This window comes from Pyxicephalus adspersus, chromosome 3 (genome assembly GCF_032062135.1).
Source record: "Pyxicephalus adspersus chromosome 3, UCB_Pads_2.0, whole genome shotgun sequence".
Lineage (NCBI taxonomy): Eukaryota > Metazoa > Chordata > Amphibia > Anura > Pyxicephalidae > Pyxicephalus > Pyxicephalus adspersus.
The window spans coordinates 124,703,032-124,726,102 of NC_092860.1; the positions used below are offsets into that span (position 1 = coordinate 124,703,032).

General features: G+C 35.5%; 1 protein-coding gene across 2 annotated transcripts in view; it reads right to left on the bottom strand.

Annotated features, from left to right (window-relative positions):
- The window catches only part of GABRB1 (gamma-aminobutyric acid type A receptor subunit beta1), a 229,613-nt gene that overhangs the window by 54,902 nt on the left and 151,640 nt on the right, over window positions 1–23,071 (bottom strand). For both annotated transcript variants that reach the window (XM_072406261.1, XM_072406260.1), the window contains one exon: window positions 8,931–9,013. In XM_072406261.1, the coding sequence (XP_072262362.1) occupies window positions 8,931–9,013 (83 nt within the window). The remainder of the gene's footprint in view (window positions 1–8,930; window positions 9,014–23,071) is intronic.

The following is a 23,071-nucleotide window of genomic DNA, read 5'->3' on the forward strand; positions in this document are numbered from 1 at the left end:
TCATCCCAGAATTTTTTTTAAGCTGGGTGGGTGGGAAGAAAAGGTAGGTGGGTGACAGCCCCTGTAATGCGACCCAACCTTCCAGTAGCCAAGCACCAACAGCCTGGTGGTTACTGAAAAGTGCCCGGTGGTGCACACACTTGAAAGGGGCTGCAGAGAACACTGTCATCTCTAAAGAAATGACATTCTATCTCTATATGATATTCCCTCAAAAATTCCCTGGTGGAGATCAGTTACTGACATTGAAACACACGAACCTGGAAGATTCCCACCTGGGAATTTTTTTTAAATAGATCCCTATTATTGTCACAATTAAAGTTAATACAAGTGAGATGCAAAAACACTGAATTATATTTTGAATTCTACATATTATGTCAAAAGGGATTTTTAAAAAGAATTTTTAGAAAATAAAAGTAACAAGCATATATACTTTATGTGTTACTCGGGCAATGTGGAATGGCTCATATATTCCATCTGCAATGTCTTCTGTTTTTATTGGAACAATCTGTCATAAATGTTGAGCTAAAGAAGAGAGCCAGATATCTTAAAGGTTACATTACGTGTCTAGGAAATTGAATGATGCTCTGGTTGAGATTGTTAGTTAGATAGTCTCGTCCACACACTAAAATTCACCAAACAACGTCATGAAAAGATAATGTTTGCAAAGCCTGCATCGAAAAATGCTCAGCTTGACATTAGAGGCTTTCTCATTGTGTATGTGTATGGCATGAATAATCACAAAGTCCCCATTATCTGCATTCCCTTGAATAACTTAAATAACTGCTTGTCAGTTACCTTGCTTAATCCTGTAGGACAGGATTGTTCAAAAATTCTTCCTCCTATAATCCTAATAAAATGGATATCACAGCAGCTGAAGACTCATACTTATCTGTGTGCTATGACATAGTTTAACCATAGTTTACCTTAATAATGTGTTACTGTTTATATGCAATTATTTTTCTTGAGATTTAGCATTTAATTTCATTAAATATATTTAAAACATGTCCAGATATTTTTTTTTGTTTTGGATGGAAAATGTTAAAACCCCAATTATGTTATGTTTTGCTGTCTGAACTCCACTAGGTTATTTTCCTCTACTATCCAAAGTGAACAAAGTTTTCATTTCATAGAATTGTCTGCAGAACAGGTGTCACCATTGGAGGATATTCCCTCATCCATTGCCGTGTCGAAAACAAAAAATGTTGGCTTTCCTCTAACCTTGGCCCCATGACAATGGTCACCAGGACAGACAGGGCGTGAATTTCCCCAAAAGGGTCACAGTAAAAACTGTCTAACTCTTACTTTATCCAAAATGTACAAGAATACCTTTACATGCACTTAAGGGCCTTCTGCCCATCATAAGACATTTTGAATTCCCCAGATTGCCTGAAACATGATGAAACTTTTAGAGCTAGTGTGTATAACAGCAGTTTAGAATAGAAGGATAGCAAAATTCAGTAATAACAAAAGCAATATATGGTTTTTATACTGTTTTTTTATGTCTGTAGTTTTTTTGTAAATTAAATAATAAATCTACGTATCTACATAGGTACTAGGAGCCCATTCACACATCTTTGTGCATTAAGGAATCCAGCCAGTGGGCACAGATGTTCTTCTGATATCTGGCAAGTGAAATACTAAGGCTATGTACACGTCAGATGATTCCTACCAGATAGGAACAATCGGGCTTGACTTTGGGGCAAGAATCTGACGTGTATTTTAGTTGCCTGAAGCCATTCATGCATCTGTCCTGGCAGATCCATGAACGGCCGGCGGGAACGACCACTGTATAAGTCAATAGAGAAAAGTACAGCAAGGTGCCGCTTGCTTGCTCTCCTCCTCATCTCTTGATAGAACTGGACAACCATGTGTGCACAGTGCTCATTCATTCATCTGTCACCAAAACTAAATGTTATCTTTAGGGAATAAAATTTGGTTTATAGCAGCTTGAAAATGAAGTATGCCTGTCTGGTACAGAATTGATTTAGAATAAACAGCCTTTTTGTAAAATGTAATATTTATATTATGCATACCAGTGTTTCTTTTAGGGTATATTACTACTGATTGTATGATTAGGTCTAATCCCAAATCCTATCAAGCAAATCATTTCTATCACGTGACAGGTGTTTTGTTAAGGCTCTTACAGAACACAGATCAAAGTGTACAAAGTGTACAATAATTATGTCAACATGTTGAGATATCCATGAATCAAAGCCATTACAATACTAAGAAAAGTTATTTTTATCTTTACTAATTGTTTTCCTAATTGAATTATAACAGTCTTCAAATAGCATAGAGTGTAGACAGAAAAAAAAACAACCGCTTTAAATTGTTTTGTTCTTCCTAAATGTTAGTTGAAGCTGATGATTTGCATAATTTGCCTACATGGTAATTAGTATTTGCTTTATCTCACTGAATTCTGAATGTGACATTGCAGAATTTTTAACCATATAAAATATCTATATCAGGCTTGATTTGGAACTGGCTTAAAATCTTAATGCTGTAACCCTGTCTTTTATCTTAAGCCTCAGTCACATGGAAGCCATCAGGATGATGACTCATACACAGTTTGTCATTAGTTTCTACTGTGAACAAAGTTACTGCAGTGATGATCACACAGGATATGAAAATTAGTTTGCACCTTCACATACTGAAGATAGATTTAGGAATACACATTTTTTATGCATCATTACCTTCTTGTAAGAACTATAAACAAAGGAAGCAAGAAAACCGTGCATCATGTAAGTAGTTTGTACAAAAGGCAAAACTAAAACCATGTGTTATGCATAAATGTGGACTTAAAAATGATTGGTTTCACTCACAAATGTGTTTTTTTTCATTTCATTGTCCTATATAAGAGGCTTTCAAAATAACAGATGCAGTACTTAACAGTTAAAATACAAATGTTAGTTTAATGATAAAGAATATATATTATGTTTTTTAATCATTAATAACTACCTATATGCTTATGTTGTGTCACCCACTCAGATAGGCATATAGGTCAGTGGTGCCACTTAAACTGGCCTGAGAGTCACAAATTGCTCATTGCTCAAGGAACCCCTTGCAACCTCTGGAGGAACCCTGGTTGAGAAAAACTGCAATCAGGGTCTCCATGAGTGGTAGAGTATCTTTACACTTTGACTTTCAAACTTACTCTTCCAAACTTTCAAAACGTTTACCATGAGCAGAGATTTTCGATTTCCTTACAACTAATATAAAACCTGTGGTTAAATAGCACTTTTTTCATAAATGTTTCCTAGGGGTTGGGTCCCAAATGAAGGACAGACACTTGAAAAAAGGACAAGTTGGGAGCTTTGGCTAAGCATGGGGCATGAATCATAGAACAGGACACTGCTTGTTTGTTGTTTTAAACCATTTGCTTTTAGGTAACTGTTACAAAAAATTGCTCATCCCTGTGTCAGGTACTTGGGATTCAAAGAGCTTTCTGTAAGGGTCCCATTCTCTGAAATCCTGCAGTTAATTTGTAGAAAAAAATGCTTGTTAGTATAGCTCTTGGGGTGGTTGTGCACTAGAGATCCAGAGAAAACAGAAAAGAAACAGTATAAAGTCAGCTGTTAGTATTAGCAGGTACAGATAAAACATTTAGCTAATGTAAGGTAGGTTTGGTAGCCCAAAAATATACATCAATACATCAGGTCATACATAGTCAAGAGTATTTATTAAAAGTTAGAAGACCTTAGTAAGAAGACATTGTTATAACAGATTTGTTTTGCTACCGATAATATTTATAACTAATAAAACTTTTGTGGGCATATTGTCATAGTGGTGTGCACACCCTTTTATTGTATAGCATAATTATTTTAGATTAAACTGGATCAGACATGTAGAGCACATACTGTATAACTGGTAATGATACTATAAAATGACATCCCTTTTAAAGGCTCGTTAGCTGGTTTTCCACACAATTGCACTTGACACTACCATAAATGTTGGTAAATGCACACTAAATTAAATGTATTCTTCCTTAAAAAAAGGAGGAACATGGTGCATATAATCACCTTGTTTAAATAGATAAATAGTTCAAGCATATAGCATAGTGCAAATGTTCACCTTAAGGTCACTGCAAATGACACGAGGCACTACTCTAGCTTTACCATCTGCATATGCAAAATGTTTTTACAGCAAGAACTGTAAATAAAATGAGGAATAAATGTCCAAAGGTGTTGGTTATACATACATAAACTGAGAAAATGTTTGGTCCTACAGGGACATACTGGGGGCAATCATGGTGACCCCAATGCAGGGAAGAGCTTTACACCTGCACTTATAAAACAATGATTAAACATGTTTTATCTTTGTAATTTCTTACAGAATAATTCTGTAATATTCTAATTCTTTTAAAATAACGCTGATGTTATCTGCATTGAAATATTAATAGTGAATTCTGCAGTTTCCTCCTTCCTGTGTAAACTCTTCCAACACTGACTACACTGCCGGTTCAATGCTTGCCCCCTACAGTGATGGGAAGGTGAAGAACTGCCCTCAGTCATTGTGTGTCTGCCTTTCCCTCTGGTTCTGCTGACATTGAGACCAATAAGATACATGAATGGATAAAAAAGCATTGAAACAAGTTCAGAATAACACAGATCACAGAAAAGAACAAAGAACACATAGTGAGGAGGAGAAACATCACCAGAGCCTTCATCTAGTCTTAACATACTGTTCGATTTGTTTATGAGATGGTTTTAACATGAGGTGGTAAAATAAAAAAAAAATGGTAAATCCAAAAAAAGTTAAGTTAGAAATCCAAACTCTATTACTACTAAAATAAATGTACCTTATATCTACCTGCACACACCTGTTCTAGTTGCTAGACAACTGAGCTTTTTTTAGAGGGTAGCAATAAGTAGCAACCTGTGATGGGTAGGTTTGCTGGGCCTCTGCAACTCAGAGAGCATTATGGTTACTTTTATATGGGAATATCTTGGTTTACATAGGTGCTTGATGTATACAAAGTGGATTTTTAATCTCTGTGGCTATAAGGAAATAAAATATAATGAGTATTTCCAAAGATAGTATTGAAATAGTTCTTGCAAATCTGTAGGTGATTGCTGGCACCCCTCCTAACCTTGAAAAAATAATTACCAATATTTTATAGTTTTTATAATTTAATACATTAAATAATTGACAGTTTAACCCTCAAACTGTATTGGTAGTAATAGTTCTTTGATTTGTTTATGCTTACTTTTCCCTTCAGGGTATTATCACTTTTCTGATAGCAATATGAAATAAATCTTATTCTCCAGTGTAATTTTTTTTAAATGGTCCACCCCTGCTGGTACAAACAGCAAAAAAAGAGTGCATGCTTTATTTTATTTTTTTTAAGACTCCACCTATATCTATAAATGTTGATTGGTTTTCAGCACTTTAAGGTTTTACTAACTGTATTCATTTCTATATCTTTGCACTGATAAAAGGAGCTTTAAGCCCCCATAATGTCACTTCAGTTATACTAGCTATTGAACTCCAGTAAAGTCATTTTTCTTTATACTGGACCTTGGCATGTTGTGTACTTTTGCCCTATGTATTGTTTTAGTACAGAAAACCAGTGCTGTTAGATTATAGTATAAAGCTGTGTTGCAGCCACCTAAAATGGTAAGTTGAGCAAATTGAGTGTTAGCAATTAGAATGCGAGTTGGTATAGTATGTGGGTCAAGTGTCAGATCCAGTGTTAAGTAATAGGTTCAAGTTAAGTGCTTGTTGTTAAAAGTAAGGTATAGTGCTGAGGGTCAGGCATTAAGGTCTTCTTTACTGGAAGAAATAGGTTAGAGGTTAGTGGCTGTCAGGGGGCATTTATTATTTTTAGTTACTTTAAGAGTAATAACTTTGTTTCAAAACCTCCAGGCTGCCAGCACTGAACAAAGGACATATATTTTGCTGATTTTATTGTCCAGAATATGTGTGAGCAATTTTTTGTGAACTGAGACAATTTTAATTCATGACAAATAAGACAAATTAACGCCTATACATTTATTAAAATAAATACATTTGCAGTTGGCTGATTCACTTGTTTCGGGAATGAATTCCCTTATACTAGCAGCAATCTTTTCATATGAGATTGTGTAACAACAAGAAAAAGAAGCAGCATAGTTTAATTCACATGATCCGTACAATGACATTCATAAAAGGACTTTGAGTCACCTGGGGAATAAAATGTACTTATGGCCAAAGGTAAATGTCTTTTTATATTCTAGGATGACTCAGTGCAATTCAGTGCACAAGTTACATAACTGTTCTTAAGAAGAAGAAAAAAAGCCCAAAGCAAAGTTGAAAGAGAATAGATTTTCAAAAACATTTAATAACACAGCTTTGAAGCACATCCCGAATAAGAGAAAGGTTAGAAGAGATTCATTATTTCCACAATAGGGTCACCTATTCACTGCATTTAAGTATGCTATAGGAGAAGAGTGTTTAGACATCTGTTAGTCTGTCCTGAAATTGTAAAGTAGTAGAGCTTAGATTGTTTGAAATCTGAGGAATTTATAGGACATTATATCCTTTTAACAATAGATATGCTATTTGAACCCAGGACAGCAAAACATATAGCTGAACAGATAATAAAGAGGAATTTACCTATTTTGCCAATACCAGGGTTTGTCATGATGTGCCAGTATGCAGAGCATAGTTACACAGTCCGGCAGACTTACCTACCAAACACTCGTTTATCATTGCCATTAGAATTGGTTGCTATTAGCAGTTAAACCCCAGTATTGCCCTGCAAGTAGTACATATTGTAATATTGGGCTGTCTGTGCTAATCTTTGGTTTGACTTTGCTAAAAATGGACCAAAAGATAAGTTTTACAGATAACCTTGCATATAGGTCACCCCCTAACAACACAGATCTGGCTGTCAGTCCTACTGCATACAGTATTGATTTTAGCAGTGTCTTAGACTCTTCTGGTTCCTAATATTGGTAAATACAAACAGATACAAAGAAACGTTACAATATTGACGGATTATTAACTCAAACTGCAAGTTAAACAAGTAGCATCCAACAACAACACATTTCACACAAACAGTGATAACACATAAGGTATAGACTGACTAGAAGTGCTAGTAGTGTGAAACACTTCAAAGTTTTTGTATGGTTGCCTTCATAATATGCTAATTGATAGACACTTACTGATATTACTTACATTTGTTTGTATTTGGTATTGGTACAGTTTTAAAAATGCTGAAGCAAGAGGTCTGTGACCAACAAAATTGATGGTATTGTAGGATAAACCCTAAACACTTTAAACTCCTTACTTTCAGCAATTTACTCTACCTCCTTCTTGCTACCTGTTTAAAAGCCAAAGTCCTTACTACATATTTCAAAAACAATATTGCATTAATACGCAACAGCTTATAATTTGCACCCTTACTTGCACAATAAGTCTGATTTTTTTTTACTCTGCTTTTTTTATTTTCAAATCTGACTTAATGACCTATGCTCACTACAACTCTATTCCAGACTTTATTCCCTCATCCTCAGCTCACCTCAAGTTATTATTCCTGCCCTTACCTCTTCTCTACAATCTCTCGCCTAAATCATCATTCAAACCAACAATTTTCTCTCTACTACTCAAAAAACCTTCCTTTGACCCCAAAGCATGCTATTACTATCATCCTGTCCTCCTTTTTCCTCTTCATTTATTTCTTAGTTTGATCCACTTTAGTCTGGTTTCCAGCCCCACCCTTTCAATGAAATGGTACCAAAAGCTTTGGTTCATTGATCTCTTCTCTACTCCACCTACATGACCTTGGACAATAATTAGGTTTTTTGGATATCAGTACCACCTCTGTGTAGACAACAACCAACTCTCCTAAAGGCTCTGATTTATTAAAGCTCTCCAAGAGTAGAGAGGATACACCTTTATCAATGAACCTGGGTGATCCAATAAAACATAGAATGGATCTAGTTCTGGAATAAAAGCATTTGCTAACAACAAGCAAATGACTTTAACAAATCAATTACAGGTTTGCTGAAATACCCAGGTTCACTGATGGAAGTTTATCTTCTCCAGCCTTGAACAGCTTTAATAAATCAGGACCAAAAAGTCACAAATACTTCCCGCCCCTGACTGCTCAAATATACTCTCATATTCCTTACTGTTGGTAATCTGTTTAGTCATTTTTGTCTTCCTTCCTCAAGTCATAACACCCCAATAACATCAACCTCTGTGGCGTACAAAGTAGCAAACTGGCATCTTACCAATCCCCAAGGAACATTCTTTATGCACTTTTGCTAGCACTTCTTCTGATGTCTCTCTACCACTCCTACTCTGGATAATAACTTCCAGAATCCAGGATAAAAGTGTAAACTACTCTCCATACATTTCCTCCCTAATTCCAAATATTATCCTATTTGCCATCTAACCTTGCACACAAAACTCTCAAATGCTCCATCTTGATCACCTCCCTGCACTATAAAATCTAACCACAGCTTGTATGCTTTAAGCCTCGAAATGTTCAAGTGTACCTTTGTACCTTTTAGGAGCTTTCAGTTTGACATAATAATTAACTTGAGATGTGAGTATTTCCCCCTACACCAGTTATCAAAAAAACTGTTGTATCCACTGCTCTAGCTTTCAACCACCTTCTTGATTGTAAGGTCAACCACCCAAAATTGTTTCTGTGTTTGCTGTAATAGTTCCAACAAAGCACATAATGGTATTGTAAAATATTTTCGTATGTATGTATTTACCTATGTCACTAGACCTTTCCATCCTATATGTATAAAGTAAATGTATTATTTGCCAATATTGACTGTATTGTACTTTGTACAGCTCTATTAAATATTGGAAATTTTTAATTAAAAAGTAATAGCAATCAAAAATAATTTTTGGTCATTTTAGGTGTGAATCTTATTAACTTCTGTACAGATTGTATATTTCATTAAAAAATGTTTAGATTTAAATGTACTTACAGCTTTCAATTTCGAGAGTACAGTTCTGTTCATCTAAGGGATATCGACGTAGATCCATCATACAAGCAGCTGTGGTTGTAATCCTAAAAGAAATACATTCGATATAAAAGCCTTGTATATCACGGTTTTATAGTTCTTCACATGTACATTAACAAGGAATTCTGAAAGTGCCTATATATTTATAAATACATAAATATGGTATATTTCCAAAATAAATACATTCGACATAAAAGCCTTGTATATCACGGTTTTATAGTTCTTCACGTGTACATTACCAAGGAATTCTGAAAGTGCCTATATATTTATAAATACATAAATATGGTATATTTCCCAAATTTGTTTATAAAAGAATGTTACAGATATATTTATATTGCTATACATAATAGCATTATAATATACATATGACATAAATTACACTCCAATCACTCCTGAGGTTGATGCTAATGTAAATGCTTAAATTCTAGCTTCAAAGTCAAAAGAAAATGTGTATTGTAAAAGTTAATAGTAAATTTATTACAAAACCCATTACACTGTATATTGATATGCCATATCACTTTCTACTCTGCTTAGGTGTAATTCTATACATTTGCACTGAATGTACCTTCAAGATTACATGCTTTATGTTGCATATAAAAACTTTGGCTGATCTGCAAAACATTTCAACATGCCAAGAAGAAATCTAATACACTTTTTAATCTTTCCAAAAATGTAATTTATTTTCCATTCTAGCACTTAAATCCAAATGGGGATTTAAGAACAATGGCTTAAAGCAGACACTTTCAGTGCAACTCTGTTGAATCCACTCCAGTGGGTGTCTGGAAGGTCTGCACCATCTGCTCAGAATAATTAGATGATTTTGCTATCTATCACCACAATTTTCCCTCTGTGCTTATCCACCAGCTCTCTCTTCAGTGACAATATTGTACGATTTAATGGCACCACTTTTCATTCATGCACATGATAAAATGAACAGAAAACTGGAGGTCTAGTTTTATTGAGAAGTAAAAGCGAGGTGGTAAAAATAACTCAAGAATATATATCAAGAGTTAAATGAGTAACATAAAATCTTTTTGTAGAATGTTTTCTAGTCTACTGTGTCCAGCATTCTGTCCTTAGTTGTGGTCTCATCATGTAAAACAATAATCTATTTTATATGTCATTACTAGGGATGAGCATACTAGATAAAGACAGTGAATGAAGGCGGACAACTCTGATAAGTACACTTCAGATCCAGGGACAGAGAAGTGTTTTTTCATTTCTATTCTATATAACTGGGTAACTCTACCAGCTGCACAAATTACAGAGGATTAATCAGACGGGCCTGCTTTTTATTTTTGTTTATTTTCATTCTTTTTAGTTTTAATTAAGGGAAGAAGTGCTTCCATTCTTTAAAAAGATTCATGGCATAGAAAAAATGGCTGAGTAGCACTCTGTCTATATTTACACTGAAGCTTCCAATCCCTAATATATCTAAATCTGGAGGATCGGTGATGTTTCTATCTATAACATAATCCTATTTTAATTCAGGAGCCTTTAGATTTATATTAAATTAATAGATCATGTAATGCTTGGTTGGCTCTTTTAGACAGCACCAAAAGTTAATTTAATTCTTAAAGTGCATGCAAACTCTTTTTGATTTTTTTCATTTAATTTTGAATAGAGTATAAAAGCGTTAAAGACTCTGCTGGGTTTTTAATTCCTTTTTATGTCCTTTTGGGGATATTTCCTCACTCTTTCTGACCTGAACATGTAACAGTAAATGGAAAAAAATCTCCCCATTTTTTCACATGGTAAAAATGGTTAACAAGATAAATAAAGAGAATGAATCTCCCTAGCAGGGACACATACACAACACGTATCAGATGTTCTCACTTATCCTCATTCTATAGAATATAAAAGTTGAGCCTGTATATATACTTGTAAAGATATTGATTTTTATCTCTGTGTCTGTAACTATATTATAGTTTATATATGTTATACTGCAGGGTACTACAACTAACCATTCTCCATGTTAGGGGTAGCTGATTTCTCAGATAGCTGCAGTGTCAATTGACATAGATAAAAACCTACTCATATACAGCTTTCCATGGGAATTTATGGACAAGCTAATAAGTAACACCTTTTCTATATAAATCAACTTTTAATAGTATGGCATTATTACCTATATACCTAATATATATATATATATATATATAATGCCAAAAAAACAAACAAATAAAAGCAGCCCTATTCTTTTTCTCTGTGTGCCCTCAAAGCTGACATTTACAAAGCTTAGGTGGCTGTTTTGTGGCATCATCTCATGCTGAATGCTGATAGATGTTATTTATGCTATGGTGTGGAGATTATTGGATTAAAAGGCATGGATGGGACTCCAGCAGAACAAGCTCCTAATCAAAGCCGAGTAAATTCCTTCACAAATTTTTTACTGTAAGCTTAGGCCAACAGGTGTTTTCTGTAACTTCCCAATTATTTTATTCCTCCTTACAAAAAATGTCATATAAATTCTGAGTTCTTCAGAAATCATGCCATGGCCAATAGCATAGTTTTTTAAACAATTTGAACAATTAGCATTTGAAATCTTACATATAGTTATATACGTAATGATTCTACAGTGGACTATACATAGATTATCACCCATAGGCAAATATAATTGAATATAGGTAGTTAAGATTTACTGACCTAGGCAACATCTCCACCTTGATTTCTAAAGATCAGGTGCTCACAGATTTGCCTTTTTTTTATTAATTTCCTATAGTTAAAAATATACAGCAACTAACATAATTAAGAGGCAGTGAAGAAAGATCAAAACTAACGCTCATACGGAAAAGGGAAAAACCCTTACAGGGACATATTTGCTGGAGGAATAGCAAATATGTTTTGCAAATAAGTTACTGTTAAGTTGGCTGCAGTCATCTAAGCATGTGCAATGCAAAATCCTATTATTCTCTCTATTATTCCCACACAAAGCGAATTCATGTACGTGAGCACTCTTTTTGCTTGGTATTCTTCTTTAGTAAAGCTTCCCTTTTTAAATTTACGGTAACACGCTTTTGTTTAAGATGATAGTTATTATTTAATGTACATTTGTAACTTTCAATCAAAATACAGTAGAGATAAATAGATAGATGTGCACATCACAAAATTGTGATGTTTATAAATTGCGCGAGTCTGGCCTTTGAGATGCTGCTTTATTATGAAAAAGTAAAAGTGACTAGAATAAAAATATGCAGGATATAAAGAGAGGCGACTGTCTGAAGTGCAAACCGCAAGATAACAAAGCTGAAAAGGTTACAAGGGGCTGTATGTGATGCAGAAAGAAAGAAGAATAAGGGGTGGAAAAGCAAACTTTCATCCTACATAGCACTCTTCTTCTCATCTGAAACAGAAATCAATTATTTTCTTCTTTAGTGAGCTTGACCATGTCCATGTCAGTACAATTAATGTAAAATGTAATAATATGATTTACTGATAGTAAATCTAAAGAATAAGAATATAAATAATAATAGTATGAAGCTTTGTAGATTTAGCAGCAAAAGCAGACAGAAATGCTGTATATCTCATTTGTAGACACAAAATTAAATTACAAAGAAAGGTTTAGTAAAATATTATTAACATTATTAATAGTTTTATTATAAATAATAGTACGGTTCTTATTTGTAACAGCCCATATCAACCACAGAACACTTCCCAATAAAAGCAACTGATAAAACATCATACATCTATTGAATTAATTGATCTAGCCTGTAAACTGTTATGCCAGGCCATGCATTTATTTACCTGGCAGAATGAATAACCACCATGACGTACATTTTCCTACTAGGGATGAGCGAGTGAGATTTGTAAATTGGATCTCGCTGGGAATCAGGCCTTTCTCCTTTACCCAACATATAAGCGAGAACGGCCTTGTGAATTCGGACGTTGAATTTAAATTTTTCAGGACCTGCAAGAGCAATTAGGGCAGCGGAGCTGTACTTTATTTGAAAAAAAAAAACTAAGTTTGCAATATCATTTGTGGTTTTCAATACATTGTGGTCTATTGAGCAATCTTTTAAATTTAATGTATTTACATAAAAGATTTTGCACCTGGAGTTCAGCTTCGAAATGGGATTGCCTTCCTATTGATTACCTATGATTTAAGATGTAGCTGTCATATAAGGTTTTCTAAATACTACCAATAATACCTAAAAATACTACACAATAACAATCTAGAATGCCAAAAAAACTAAATGTAATTTTCATTATATTAAACCATCAAAAAGCTAACAAAAAATTCAAATTTAATAAATTATCTTTTATTACCAGATTTTATTATAATCATGTTAAGCCTGAGCCATGTCGACAAGATGTAGCCAAGGACTATATGACAGGAAAAAGCATCTGTTCTCACCTTCCCAAATAGAAAGCTCTTTTCTCACAAGGGTGGTAAAAACTGTTCCTATTCCTTTGAGTTTACTATGGCAAGCAATATTTAACACAGCATGAATGATTAATGGACGGTCTACACTGAATGATAGAAACCTTGTCATGAAATGCCCAATCCCTTGTGGCAAAAGAGGAAATTAAAGTTTAATCTGCCTTGCCTTCTCTTAACTGACATGATAGAATATAAATTCTAGCCATGTACGAGGTCAGGAATTGGGAATAAGCCAACCTTTAAGAAATCCTAAATACACAAAAAGCCTAATGCTACCAAAGTGAGTTTCCTGAAATGCCAAGCAAAGATTGCTTACTTAACTTTTTATAGACTTGCTTAGATAATCCTATTTTTGGTATTTACATCTAGCAGGTCCCCATATGAGCCAGTTTATGTCTGATGTATTCTTTGAGATTTCTATCTCCTAGAAAGGTTTTCAGAAATATAGTATGTCATGAAAAAAGCATTAACCGTGCCAGTAACCGCAAGCCAGGGAAGCTTTCCTATTGGGATATTTATGGGAATAACGTCGAAGAGGTATGCTGCTAACAATACCTATATGGCTTAAAGAAAGAACTTCAATTAACAAAAGACGAATGTGTGTATTGAATATTTTCATTGTTGTCCATTAAGCTGCATAAAAAGACCCTGTGTAAACTGCCTGGGCACACAAACCACAGCCAACTCCAAGAATCCTTTTATCAAGCTTTATTGTTGGCATAAAACAAGACAAGGGTATTCAGAGATGACCAGTCCGATAGGCGTGGTACAGAAGGGTAAAGCAGAAGCTGGTCAGGAACAATCTGAGGTCAGGGCAGGCAGCAGACAAGAGTGGTCACAAACAATCCAAGGTCAGGGCAGGCAGAGTTCAGGCAGAATCCGGTATCAGACCGAGTTGCTATTGGTAATGACAACAGGTTAATTTGAATCAACACAGAGAACGCACCCAAGCACACTGTACCCACAGAGGCTTATAGCAGGCAATGGTGTCCTTAAATGGCCAGAGTGCCCAATGACCTTGCGCCACCTGGCACCATTTGATTGGAGGATAACTGAATCCCCTGAATCGGCCACAGGGAATTCAAACTATGTCCCGCCCTGCCGTGAGGCAGCCGGGGGGTACAAGAGGCACGCGTGGTAGCGTGCGCATCTCTTCCCACAGCACCCCTGGGACATGCCCTACTTTGCACATCCACAGGAGTGCTGAGAACAGGACTTTCTCTAATCATGTCCATAGGGATGCTGGGGATGCCGCCTGGCCGAACAGTAGTTTGGCTAGAACGCATCCCTCCGCCTTTAGGGAGAGACACTCTGCGAGCAGGGCAGCAGCCTCGGCCATGCTGCCTGCTGCAGCGGCGTCTCCCTCTGCGGCTGTGATCCCCAGGGACGCCGCAGGCTTGTTGGACAGGAAAGTTACTTACACCCTGCTTTTTTATTTTTGCTTTGGTACATAATATCATTACCAGTGACTGGATCTCCCTTTTTCCTCCCCAAAACACCTTAAACTTCCGTCCTCTTACAGATCTATGCCATTGCCCAATACTGATCACACATCAATAGCTAATATTATGTCTGATTGCTTCCACCCTATCCTACTATCCCTACTATCTTAGCATCAGTTGGGCTTATTATGTACTAAACTTGGCTCTTGACCCTTTGTTGTTGTTACTTGCAGGAACTCCTCAATTTTCAGGAATATGTGGAAGGGCTCAAGACCTACTCACAACAGGCTGCTTGTAGAAAACTACAGAATGGAGGAGGATACAAGACCAGTTTCCCTATGCAAGGAGAGAGAACAGCATTGACTGGCCTACATAACAGGAAGCTCCTGCAAGAATGCAAAGTTTTACAATGGATTACTGCACATAACTGAAAGAAATATACAAAGCACCCAATATTCAATTAAGAATACACATTCCTCATGTATTTAGACAATATGTGCTTAAGATTCAATTTTAATCATTCCTTACACTATTTAAAACCAAAAAGAAAGTGTTGGCTTTACAAACATTTAACTAGTAAAATAAAAACCTATGTTAGATACGAGCTGTCAAATAGGGTCATATGCCAGAGGAAAATGGCACATTTGTGTAGTTGGCAATCACAAATGCAGATTGTAGTAAACAATCATAATTTACTAATGAGCAAAGATTTTCTACTTGAGATTGGAAAGAAAATTTTATTTGGTACCTTTACAGCTTTTATCGCTCTTAAATCATGTAGAAAAAAAACATAAAAGCTGGCTTTGAAGAGGACTTTAATTTTAGTTTATTAAACCATTGGGTAACTACACTGTTGTATTTTCACAGTGAAAAGAACAGCACTGTTACCATGCTGAAAATAAACGTCAACAGTAAGAATATGTTACTGTCAGATAAACTATATAAGCTGTTTCAATATTATTTACAGACTGCGTGATGTGAGTCTTTTTCTGTCTTTGATGGAAGTTCTACTGTACTTTAGGCACATATGCAGTGTTTCCTGGGTAGTGTTAGGGTTTCAATAACACAGCTCAACAAAATAAAAATGTCTTCACTTGCCAAAGATTTTTCAATATATTTAGTGTATTTTAGGTCTGCTTCATCGAGAAATTACATCAGTTTCATTGAATTGACTCCAGTTCTTGAGATACAGGAATTCGGAATACATGTTTTTACCAACAACAAATGTTAACACAGCATATTATTATCAATCTTTATTTACACCGATGTTTTGCATTTTATATATTAAATGTAGAAATATTTTCATGAAACTTTCATTTGCTTTCTTTTTATTCATACATTTTCTTTTTTTACAGAAATATGAGCTATTCAAGAAGTTGTTTAAATCAGTGGTGGCCAATCGGTAGTCTGCAAAAATTTTTAGGGGTCTGCAGCTCTGGCTCGCGCACCTCTGAGCAGGGTCAGAAAAAGGACCACACTGGGGGGGACGCACCGGCCAGAGCCGCGGAAGATGTCCCTGTACAAGTCCCCGGCTTACAGACTACTGCTGAAGCCTTCAACGTGATTGTCCTGATCATCAGTATAAAAGGAAATTATACAGAGTTCTCCAATTACTTCTTTGTGAGTAGTTCTGTAAATATACTGAATACAGAATATATTGACATTAAGTATTTCATTAAGTAATTTTGTATATGTAGGCATATCTAGTTTAATTTTGCTTAATTTTCATGTTCCATTAGTTTTCTATAGGGTTATTATTGAGGTCATTATTTCAAAAACTAGAGCCAATCTAGCAAAAATATTACCATATTTGGAATCTGTGCATCAAACATAACCTAAAATGATTTTATTCTGTTAGGCAAGAAAATGTTTGTTGACCAATTTAATTATTGAACATCACTGCTAACAGTTCGTTTTTTGACGCAAATATGCATCAATGTTCTTTGTATATTACATTGTGATAACCTTGGAATACGTATGAGGTTTGACTTTTATCTGCTTTCATATTACAGATTCCAGTGCTGTCAAAATGCCATTTAGAAGTCAGTTTATACTTGGTCACATCATTAGATGGCACTGTGTCCTCATGTAAAATGTAAACAAACTTGCCCTCGTAGATGAGGGCACAGTGGCACCTTATGGTGGCTAACAATAATGCACAAAAGATCACTTAAGAGGAAGTAACCCTTCATAACCAACTGAAATGTACAAAATACTTTAACCTATGGAAAGAGGGAAAATATACAGACTGACCTCATGTGATTTTGAATTAGTTTTCCTGTTAAATATACGTTTTTAAAATAGCACACCATGTCCCTTTTAATTCACTATATTTTTTGGCATTTCTATTGATTATTGTTTTGAATGTTAGCAGTGATGGCTGCGTTTTAAGTCCTAGGTTAGTCAAAGATGTTTCTGTATCTTCAGGTAAAAATAATTACTTTGGTTTACTTTAACATTGGTTAATATTTGAGTATATACAGCTTTTCAAAAAAAACAGCAGCAATTCCTATTAGCCTTGAAACCTTGGTGACTCTGACAGTCACACTAAGGGTGTCAAGGCAACAGTGAAAGCAGTATAATACCTGAGCCATTAGGGAAGCTAAACTAATCACAAAAGCAATGAGATTCAGATTATAGCCAGATTCATAAAATTTGGATTTTAGATTTTGGAATCAATTCTAAGTTTATTTAAAAAATGATGGGCCTATTTAGTTAGGTATTTCCAGCACTTTCTTTACAGCCTTACAGAACTAAAATACAAAATGACAGTAATTTCTATAACATTACAGAGTAATATCTCGGACCCTGCAGTAATCTTGCAAAAGTGAAAGGAGTCACGCAGACAGCCTTAGCTAACAGACAAAGGTGCATTCACTTCAGGTTCACAGCAAGAAGTTTATAAACAATCACAACTCCAGGAGTTCATATATAGCGTGAAAGCCAAACAATACTTCTACAGGCTAGCAGCTTGTTGTTTCCACTGAAATTCCAAAAGTGACTACATCGCTGACGTGTTTTTTTATAACCCATATTTGCAAAACATAAACTCTCTGCTCATACTCTATTCCCAACTCTACAGTAATTATAGAGATTGAAATGCAATTCTGGTGACATGCTTTCCAGTCTGACACAAATAAATGTCAATGTGCCCCATAATTCAATCTGAACTAAATATTGCAGTTCATTTTAATTACTTTTCAGTCATATTTAAATAATATATTATTGTTTTCTAACATGAGTGATTATAATGAAATTGCTTAGCCTTTGGAAATTTATAATTTGATTTATATCCTTTTTTTGCTTCATTGTTTTATTTGCAGAAAATATTTTGCAGATAAACAATTAATACAGGACTATTTCATGACAGAATGCTTGAAAAGGAAGTTGAGTTTTCTTTTAAGAAAGCCTAGCACTAAATGTGTACTTATTCTCTTGCCCTGTAAATTTAAAGCCAACAGTGTCATTCAAAGAAGATGGAACATTGTGTACATTCCTGTAGTGAAATACAATGTTCTTGTTATGTCAAAACACCCTGATAGGTGGATACCAGTCTGGAGAAATGGGCATTCATACGCATTTTGCATTTGCATACAGACCACCCTAGGTAATGCTCAGTCTCCATGATTGAAAGCAGTGAAATTCACTAAATATTGGGCAGACAGGGGACAGGGACAGTGAGAATGGGAAATAAACAGCTACTGTACATAGGTGTTTCTTGACCTTTTTAACACAGGGAACCCCTTGAAATAACTTTCAGGTCTCCAGAAAGCTCCTACTATAGTTTAAAACAAAGAAAAAAGAGGGGGTGACAAAAATGCCAAGTCTTGGCAGTGCCAACAATTAACAAAGCATAACTGGTCCAATATATATATAATATATATGTATGCAACGTGAGTTACACCTGGAACCAGTAGCATTGTAGAATAATATCACAATTTTTATTGGTTTACACAGTTTCCATATTTTGAAGCAATATATATGAAAGGCAGGAGACAGTGAGGCTGGGGAGGAAACAGCGAAATTTCTCTTTCTATTTAAACATAAGGAACCTCTTGAAGTAATTTTCCACAGAACCCTGGTTGGGAAACACTTAGCTACATAATGCTGGCTGTCCTCCAGTCCAGAAATGAGACATCTGACTTACTGCAAGGCATATTGCACACGAGAGAAGCTCAAATTTAATAAAAAGGCTGCTATGGCCAGTTATATCCAAGACAGATCTCTGTGTAGTCATTAAAGGGTCTTTGGGTAACGGGACGATCTGGTTGGCTGGCTGGCAGAGGTAAGACGACTTTGTTATCCCCCTTTACACTTGTCAAGCCTAACACTAAATGTGTACTTATTCTCTTGCCCTGTAAATTTAAAGCCAACAGTGTCATTCATAGAAGATGGAACATTGTGTACATTCCTGTAGTGAAATACAATGTTCTTGTAATGTCAAAACACCCAGATAGGTGGATACCAGTCCGGAGAAATGGGCATTCATACACATTTTGCATCTGCATACAGACCACCCTAGGTAGTGCTCAGTCTCCATGATTGAAAGCAGTGGCATTCACTAAATATTGGGCAGACAGGGGACAGGGACAGTGAGAATGGGAAATAAACAGCTACTGTACATAAGTGTTTCTTGACCTTTTTAACACAGGGAACCCCTTGAAATAACTTTCAGGTCTCCAGAAAGCTCCTAGTATAGTTTAAAACAAAGGAAAAAGAGGGGGTGACAAAAATGCCAAGTCTTGGCAGTGCCAACAATTAACAAAGCATAACTGGTCCAATATATATATAATATATATGTATGCAACGTGAGTTACACCTGGAACCAGTAGCATAATATCACAAGTGTTATTGGTTTACACAGTTTCCATATTTTGAAGCAATATATAAGAAAGGCAGGAGACAGTGAGGCTGGGGAGGAAACAGCGAAATTTTTCTTTCTATTTAAACATAGGGAACCTCTTGAAGTAATTTTCCACAGAACCCTGGTTGGGAAACACTTAGCTACATAATGCTGGCTGTCCTCCAGTCCAGAAATGAGACATCTGACTTACTGCAAGGCATAATGCACACGAGAGAAGCTCAAATTGTGCAGTAACACCAGTGAGAAATTTTAGTCAGCAAAACAGCCGAAACATCTGTTCTGAGAGTGTTTGAGAGTCACAAATTGCTCATAGCGCCCAATGGAGGAACCCTAGGTTTCCACAGAACCCTTGTTGAGAAACACTGTTTTAGTGGGATTATTAGACAGGACTTATTGGAAATGCCTTTACATATAAAAAGATTTATGTATTACATACTTCTCCCACTTCTTGGATTGTAAGCTCTTGGGGCAGGGTCCTCTCCTCCTTCTGTGTCACTGTCTGTATCTGTCATTTGCTATCCTTATATAATGTACAGCACTGCGTAATCTGTTGGCACTATATAAACCTTGTTTATTATTAATAATAAAATATATTAATAATAATAAAGCAATATGATAATCTTTAAATAAACAAAATAGCTAATAAATGTTTTTTAATAGATGTATAGATTATTGTTTTATCGATAAAACATTGTTTTATTGTTTAGCTTCTATTTGTAGTAATATTACCTTATTTCTCTAGAATATGATCTGGCAGAGCACAGAATATCATCATCCTTGCCACATGAACTGTGTCGCTCTTCCAGCCTGCCATCAGTAAATCATTTTAGAAGATATTCTACAGATGTGTAGGTGATCGTTTGCTGTAAATAACGTGACGTTACATGCTGTTATAAACATCACAGATGAATGTCAGAAACCCCAGAGGTGACAGATACAAGAACACCAAGAGAGCAGACATGATAATGTATTCTGTGTTTTGGGCCAGCTTGGAATTTTCCCACTTGGCTCTACCTAATTTATTGTACATACCATGGTGTTTGTAGAGGACCTCAAAGGTAAAAATAAACAAAATGGGACAAATATACGGAAAATAACCTAAAATTACACTCTATATCTTGTTATATCAAACCAATTCAGGTTTATATATAGGATATGATTTGGAGCAATTCATTAGCAAAATCCTTGGAAATTGTGTGTGTTTGTTAATTTATATTTATATTATATATTTATATTGTATTTCGTGACAATTGCTTTTATTTAAAAAATAAAAATAAAATACATTTTTTACCAATATCTATTCACTTGTATCTCAGTGTTGTTGAAAGCTACAGAATGAAAACAATTGGAATTAAAATGCCATGCTAAAGACTTTATGACATTTAATGTTTGAGTTTTGTTTATCTTGTACCTGTCTTTCACCATGTCAATACGTATAAAACGAAATTATTGCTTTTAAGGAAGTAACACATTTACTATGCAGTAAAAATATAGCACCAACCTTACCGGTGCCAATATACTGCCAACCTTGGATCTGTTAATGATCCAGATAATAGCCAGAGATGATGATGTTACCCATTACTACCCATTTATCTTTGTACACACAGCTTTCCACAATGATACTCTTTTAGGTTTATGTAAAAAAATCATAGATAAAGGATTGCGGACTACATAAAGATATTGCAGCCTGTGGACAGACATGCATCATACACAGAAACACTGTCCTGGAAACACATGGCATACATACAGTTTAGTCCAAGTTTATATCTCACCATAAATCCATTAGCTAAAATCAGATATTTGACTGAGCAGAATCAGCAGATTCTGAGCAGATAATGGATAAAGAAATAACAATAATTTATCAATCACACAGGCCTGAGATGCTGCATAGTCTTTATAACATACATATTTCTTATGACAATTATTAAAATAACAGGGAAATGTCAGTTTTTCTCACATTCCATTTTTTCTTTGAGCTTTGTGTGTGTAGCTCTAGGTGGTGCTGTGGGCTTCTACAAGTGTTACCACTGCATTTTCCAACCTGTCAAGTTTTTACAATTCTAATCTACAAAAGTTCCCTTATTACATAAAGGTCAAACGCAGAGTACAACCGTACCCAGTAGTGCTGCCTTTATTTTCAAGATTTTTAAAAAGTAGTTTTATTCAGCCAAACTAAGCGTAAAACTAGTTTTACTAAATCACAATGGACTGAAACTTCTTAGACAGAAAGATCATTTTATGTGCTGGTACGGCAGTCTAAAAAAAACTGTCTACACAAAGGTGCACAAGCCAAAATTCATTCACATTCTATTACAGAAAAGACAGATATACCTTGTTTAAGTCTAGAGATATGTACAAATTATATACATAGACATCAAGAAATTTCTGTTTTATACAGGGACTATTCTAGCCCTTTTCCTGTCCTAAAGCAGACCTAAACTCAACATTTTTTCTTTACATAAAAGGGTAGACAACCCTTATATGTAAAGTAAAAATTGTATTTTTTTAATAAAAAAATAAAGGGTGCAGCACTGCCCCTATAAGTCTTAACCGCCGCAGCAATCCAGACTAAATAGGAGCGCAGAGCCTCCTGGGATACCTATTTCACGCATCCCAGGAGGCTCTGGCTGCTCCTTCTGCAAATGCCGGATTTCAGTCATGTGCAGACGGGACATTTTTTCCACTAAGGGGAAAGAGATGCCAATCACACGCATGCGCAGTGAAATCAGCCCTGAGATCGGCTTTCTTTTTGCCCCCTTTACAGCAGGCTACATCACCTAGACTCACACCTATGCAGTGTGGAATCTGGTGACATAGCAAGAAGACCGGAAGAGAAGATTGAAGGTTGGAGCACCGGGATGAAAAAGAATACTCGGATGATGTAGGACCGGATCGAGGGAAGGTACAGTGCCATCGAGGGATCTTCAGGTGTGATTTTTTTATTTTCACTTTAGCTCTGCTTTAAGCAAATTCTTAAAAAAAAACACACTTGTCTTCTGTTCTCTGATTTGCTGATGGTATTATTTTTTGTTTTGCTCATTTTATGAACTTTGCTCTGAAGATTGCCTATGTTTTTATAGGTTTGAGTAACCATTATTCACTTTGTTTAGTGTATGCTTTGCCATGTGATTTATTTTGTTGTTGTTGAATTCTAGAATGCCAGCTGAAAGCTGGTTTTAATGTTTGGATGCAGATTAGTATGCTGAAACTCACCTGTATAATGTACCCAAGATGAATGTCATGAGCTGGCGAGTGAACAGTGATCATCTACGCTGAAGTTGCAGCGCATTTACCACTTTCTAATGCCAGAAACTACTGCCTCTTGGGAGATGCTACATGTACTACATATTAAAGAGGATTTATATAATGACAACATATTACACAGCGCTGTACAGTAATAGCCCTTTGCGCAATCTAGACC